Here is a 6,108-nt window from a genome sequence, read left to right on the forward strand (position 1 = left end):
ACATAAAGTTTAAACTGCTGTACGGAAGCTGGGCATCATAGTAATCATTAGTCGAGCAAGTGGTAATGACCTAAGCAAAGCATAGGTTTTACATTTTCCAAACTACTTAGCAGATCGGTAGCAGATATGTTTCAAGTAGTCTGCGAAGCTGATTAAAAATCAAAAGTGGTCTGAAAGATTAGCCAACATTAGATTAATGGTGAAATTTAAATCGGCACTTAGAAAGGTTTAAAAATGAGATGCTAAAATAAGTACTTGTTACCAGCGGATTATTTCCTTGAAAATGCGATACAATTTTTCACTTGATGGAATATTATTTTTTTTTTAAATTGTATTGTTCTTCTCTCCCCCAACTAAGAAATAACCTTCAAACTTTCGCAAGAATCTGCAACTGACGTCGCGCTGATCCTGCTATCGAGCATGGTTGTTTCTCGGTTTGAAAAAAAAAAAAAAATAATAATAATAAAAACATTGCGAGGCAGAACCAACATAGACGGCTCTCACGGGGGGAGGGGGCAAGGGGGCAACTGCCTCTTACTTTCAAAAGTAAAAGTGTCTTGCCCCCTCACCTTTCAGAGTTAAAAATGGATAATCGATTGAAAAACGATTTTCGGACGGAGAGTCCGAGGTGGTCATCCGTCCCGATTTTTGAGGCCATATTCCGCACTTTTTGAGGCCTTAGTAAACACTTTTGGGGAACCATTGAATCATAAATGTTAAAAGCCTTTAATATAACCCAATTCTACCAAAAAGAGAGAGAGAGGGAGAAAGGTTCTGGGCCGCGCCCCCTAACACTACACATTTCTTTTGACTCCCCTCTTTTTTGGTGCACCAGCCGTCTATGATTGTACGCAAACATGTCAACTTCTAAAAGGAAAATTGAACATTCAAACCTGGTGTTATAAATTTAAATTCATTTCTTACCGCTATTTTAAAGCAGTTTTGCATAAATATACGTTTTTAATTTAATTTTATTTTATTTATTTATTTATTTATTTATTTATTTATTTTGATGCAGGAAATAATAATAATAATAATAAAAAAAAAAAAAACTGGCAGAAGAAGTCCCAGAAAAGTTCAAGGGTAAAAAACTACCCTTTTACCAAGATGTTGACGGATTTCGCTTACCTGGTATATTCTCCGCCGAATCGCACCGATCTGCCCTGGCTTACAGACCCAGGCCTGATGACCTTTTTGTTGTCTCGTATCCGAAATGCGGAACCACCTGGCTCCAGAATATAATAGCCTGTATCCACAGAGATGGGCAACCTTTTCAGTCCGCACAGGAGTTCTTCACTCTAACACCTTGCCCGCAAATAGTCGGAGTCGAAGCTGTAGAGAAGATGAAGAGGCCTGGTGCAATCAAGTATCATTTGCCCTACCATATGATGCCGATGTCTTCCGAAGCTAAGTATATATTCATAGCAAGAAATCCTAAAGTAAGAAATCACATTTGTTATTTTTATAAATCAACTTCATTTCTAAAATTCTAGAAACGATAGATGTATTTTTACTTTTACAATCATAGCAGAGATGGTTGCAAAAATCTATCTTCTGAGATATTTTTTGTTGTGCTCTCCTGTTTTAAAAACTTTTTTAAGGTTCGAGATCCTTATTTAATTATCAGTTTCTGACCGTATAGTTTTTTTTTCTTTCTTCTTCTGGTTAATAACTCGGAAAATGATTTAGTTTAGACCTGTGTTTAGTATGTGACAGCAATGGAGATGTTTTTATCTTCTGCAGTGTTTCTAATATGAAACCTTTGCAGTGTTTCTAATATGAAAAGGGTTTTTCTTGATCTGACGTGCAAGCCTTTGTAGTGAGAGAAAGAATGACGTGCGAAATAACGTAATATTAAGCACAATTCAAAAGAAACAATAGGAAACAACGCAATATCAAGCACAAATAAAGAAACTGATTGCAGTCACTTGCTCAAGAAACCCTTTTTTCAACGCAAAGAAGTGTGAAAGCTCACTGTTCATTGCATTAAAGAAAGGGTTCGTAGAAACCCCGAAGCACGTGTCTGCTATTCTTCTATTAATCTAATTTCTTTATTTGCTCTTGATATACGTTATTTATTATTGTTACGTTGTCCGACATGCTTCAGAATATCATGTTAACTGTTCTCTATAAGTTTCAGCCCTTCCAAGGGCGCCCATTAGCAAAATGTTAAGGAAAGAAAGAGGCTCAAAAAATTTCCCCATGGTTTACAGAATATTTTCCCCACGGAAACTGATTTCAGTACATTTTAGAGAAATTAAAATTTGACATTTTTAATAACTTATTAATGAATGGCTGAAAAAGAAATTTTTATACATTTTTGCAAAGAAAAAAGCATTAAAAGCAAGGAAGTTCTCATTTCTGGGGGAGGGGGGGCTTGAGCCCCCTTGCCCCCCTTGAGCCCTTCCTTCAGTTTCAGACTCCACTTCTATAGTTGTCCTAAAGTCTCTTAACATTGAACAAATTGGAGTACACATAAACATTAAACAGTCATGATATGTAACTGAATGAATGACTGTAGACAACTTCATTTCAGTGTTTTTCAGAGATGGCTAACTACAATACACTCTGAGATAGACTGAATCAGCTTAATGCAGCTTAATTTTTATTACTTTTTTTTGTAACTTGTCACTTTTCAATTCTTTGACAGAGTATGATGTATGAGATGTTTTATATTTTAAGTTCTGCAACGTGTTAAGGAAGTTTTGAAGTATACCGGGAAATCAAGAATAAAAGGAAATCCATTTCCTTTGGTATATATGACAAATATTATTCTTAATGATTTGACATCAACGTGAAATCTAGTTTCATACATAAGTGAAAAAATACTAATCCCCCCCCCACTTTCTAACTTTTTTCTTGATTTCCAATTTATTCTTTAGTACAGCATTGCTAAAGTTGCACTGTCAGATTCTCAATAAAGCTTTTTGAAAACTTGCTTGTTAACATAAAGTTAAACGTTGGAGGCCGTTTGTAAAAATTTAAAATTTTAAACGACGCACTGTCAAAAGAAGAAGCGATAATTTATAGTCACGAAAATCATAAAAACTGATCCTGTTGATTATAAAAGTATTTTTAATTTTAAAAGAAAATATTTTTTATAGGATTGCTGCGTCTCTTTTTACCACTTTACAGAAAATGTCATAGGATATGAATTCCAAGAAGGCGAATTTGATGTATTTTTCGAGCTGTTCGTTGAAGGGAAAACTGATTTTGGAGACTACTTTGATTACTTGCTGTCTTGGTATGAGCACAGAAATGACCCCAATGTGCTATTCATTACTTATGAAGAATTGAAGAAGGATACAAAAACCAATGTATTCAGAATCGCCGAGTTCATGGATCCCCAATACAAAGTATGTTCTCTAAAAATGTTCATTTCCACAAAATACTTGCAAAAAAGGTTAATCATGCAGTACACATTTTAAATGTTTTAGCTAAGAGGAACTTGCTAATTGCGTTCTAGTGTATTTTTATCGTTCATTGCGCATTCTTCCGCCAAAAAGGCATTAGATACAGCATCTGAGACAAAACTTGTAAGGTTTGTCGACAGGGGGACTCCGACGAACTTTTTGCCTCCCGATATCTTAACCAGGTCCTGCTAACAATACAAATGCTACGTTCAGATTTTAAAGTAATTCCATAATCATAATTTGTTTCTATTAATTACTGTTGTTCTAGTTTATATCTACATAGAAATATTAAACAAGCAAGAATGTTTATATTCAGTAAATTACCGTCCATTAGCCAGGGCTAAAGCAGAAATACATCGCCAGCTCAGTCATTAACAGCCGAGGACTGCAGTTTCGTGCTTATTAGCACTCACAGCCCGGCATAGGAAAGTGACTGAGCTGGAGATAAAAAAACCTCTTAAGGAAGCCAAGAGTGCCAAACAAATTGGTAGCAAATATAGAATTAGCACAGACCAGACGAGTGGCCGAAGCATGGTATATTCCATGAATATACCATGCCTTGCCTTCAATCTTCGAGTTGAACCGAACCATTGCTTCGGTCACTCGTCTGGGTCTGTGCTAATTCTATATTAGCAACCAGTTTGTTTTGCACTCTTGACTTCCTTTAGAGGTTTTTCCATCTCCAGCTCAGTCACTTTCCTACGCCGGACTGATGAGTGCTAATAAGCACGAAACTGCAGTCTTCGGCTGGAAATGACTGAGCTGACGGTGTATTTCATGTAAGCAAGAATGTTTTTGAAAATAAATAAATAAGAATAAAAACAAAATTTTATTCATCCTTTTTTATAATAGTTAATCTTGATGCAAAGTTAAGTATAAACTTAATTTTAGTAAAAACGGCAAAATTATTTTTATTCTCCTTGGTGACGGTACCTAAAACAAGGTTTTCTTTCGTTTAAACACTTGAAAAGTAATGCGCTTCACATATAAATAGAGAAATATGTTTCAGCTGAACACTAAACGTGTTTTCAAAACTAGAAGCATGATTTGAATGCTTGTAAAGATATTCAAAACTTTATTTAAATATTTTGTCTCTAAATTCTATATGACCATAACTCATGAAAAGAAAAGATTGTCATGAAATGATTTTTGATTATGTCATAGTACATGACATTAGGGTAGACGAAAGGAAAACGATTATTGTTAAAGATTGATTTTATATAACAGTATCGGTTAAGTAGTTGTTTTGAAGGTTGTTTTAGCTGCTATTGAAATTATTTTTTTTAATCATCTGCAAATCATATGTGTGTAAATCGTTTCATTCACGTCATGCAAATGATGAGAATGCCTTTAGTAAAAGGATAAACAGAATACATATGCTTCTATATATAACAGAATACATATGAATTGATTTTTTAAGGAAGCTCTGGAGAAAGATGAAAAACTTCTTGAAGATGTCATCTACCACAGCAGTTTCTCATTCATGAAGGAGCATTTCAACAGACACTTGGCTGAAATAAGTAGCCTTCCCAAGGATATGATCCTCAACAATCCCGACTTACCGGCGGATCTGAGAGAGCTTTTTGGTGGAGAAAAGAAAGTGTTTCACCCCGATTCAGCAGCAGTGAGTTTTGTGAGAAAGGGTAAGTTTCTAAAATGGGCGGATGAATATATATTTCGATTTAGTTTTCTTTTCCTGAACAGTGGCTTGAGCTAGAGTGTTCTTAGCTACGATTCATTTGAGTCGGGAATTTTTACAATTTCTAGTTTGATATTATCTTTTGTTTTCTTTCGTTATAGGCGTCGTGGGAGACTGGCGTAATTATTTTTCGAAAGAACAAAATGAAAGATTGGAGAAAAAATTTAGAGAAAGAACAGCTGGAACAGATATAGCTGACTTATGGAAGGATATTATGTGAATACGATTAGCAACATTTTGAAGTGATATATATATTTTTTAGCTTTGTAGTTTTAGCGGATTTTTACGAAGAAAGCATTTTGTAAACAAATAAAGTACATTTGAAAATCATGTTGTATGTTTTTATCATATATATTTCATCTCATCCTAGTTAGTGCCTCAAACGACACGGGTATGTAGGATCCGTTGAAAGAGTTTCTCAAATTGTTTTAAATTTCCTTTAAACATTTGCCAGATGCAGATAATGAATGTGTAAGCTCATCCATTTGTAGCTCGGTAATTACCGTAGGCAGTGGCGTAGCTAGGGAGGGGCGGAGGGGCGGTCCCGCCCCGGACGGCACTATTTGGGGGGCAGCAATTTCACACTTTTGATGCGAAAAAATTTACCGCGTTTTCCCAATGAGGAAATCATGCAATTGATCTATTACAGGAGGCAAAAAAGGTAAGAAGTCTTTCTTTTACTTGTTAAGGTTAACTATTACGGAGGAAACAATAAATTTCATAACCTTTCGTTATATGATGAATGCACCACTTGATTTTCCTGGGAAACCACCGTATTAAAAAAAAAAATAATAATAATTAAAGGAAAGTGACAACAAGAGTAAAGGGGGAGAGATCTCAAATGGTGGGCGATTTCTTGCTCATTTTCAGGATAGTATTATACTTTTCAACAATTGCTTTGATTGTTCATTGACTACAAAATTTTCACTAAGACAGAATGAATTTTATGTTCATTTCATAAAAAAAATGCTCACAACTGAAATAATAATTGCTTGT

General features: G+C 35.0%; 1 protein-coding gene across 1 annotated transcript; it reads left to right on the forward strand.

Annotated features, from left to right (window-relative positions):
- Positions 1–1,049: 1,049 nt before the first annotated feature.
- Positions 1,050–5,442, forward strand: LOC129220671 (sulfotransferase 1C2-like; the record flags this gene model as incomplete). Its single annotated transcript, XM_054855099.1, has 4 exons — positions 1,050–1,439; positions 3,105–3,356; positions 4,834–5,056; positions 5,214–5,442. Coding segments are annotated over 4 exons (984 nt in total), but the record flags the coding sequence as incomplete, so codon positions are not given.
- Positions 5,443–6,108: the final 666 nt, after the last annotated feature.

This window comes from Uloborus diversus, chromosome 4, assembly GCF_026930045.1.
Source record: "Uloborus diversus isolate 005 chromosome 4, Udiv.v.3.1, whole genome shotgun sequence".
NCBI lineage: Eukaryota > Metazoa > Arthropoda > Arachnida > Araneae > Uloboridae > Uloborus > Uloborus diversus.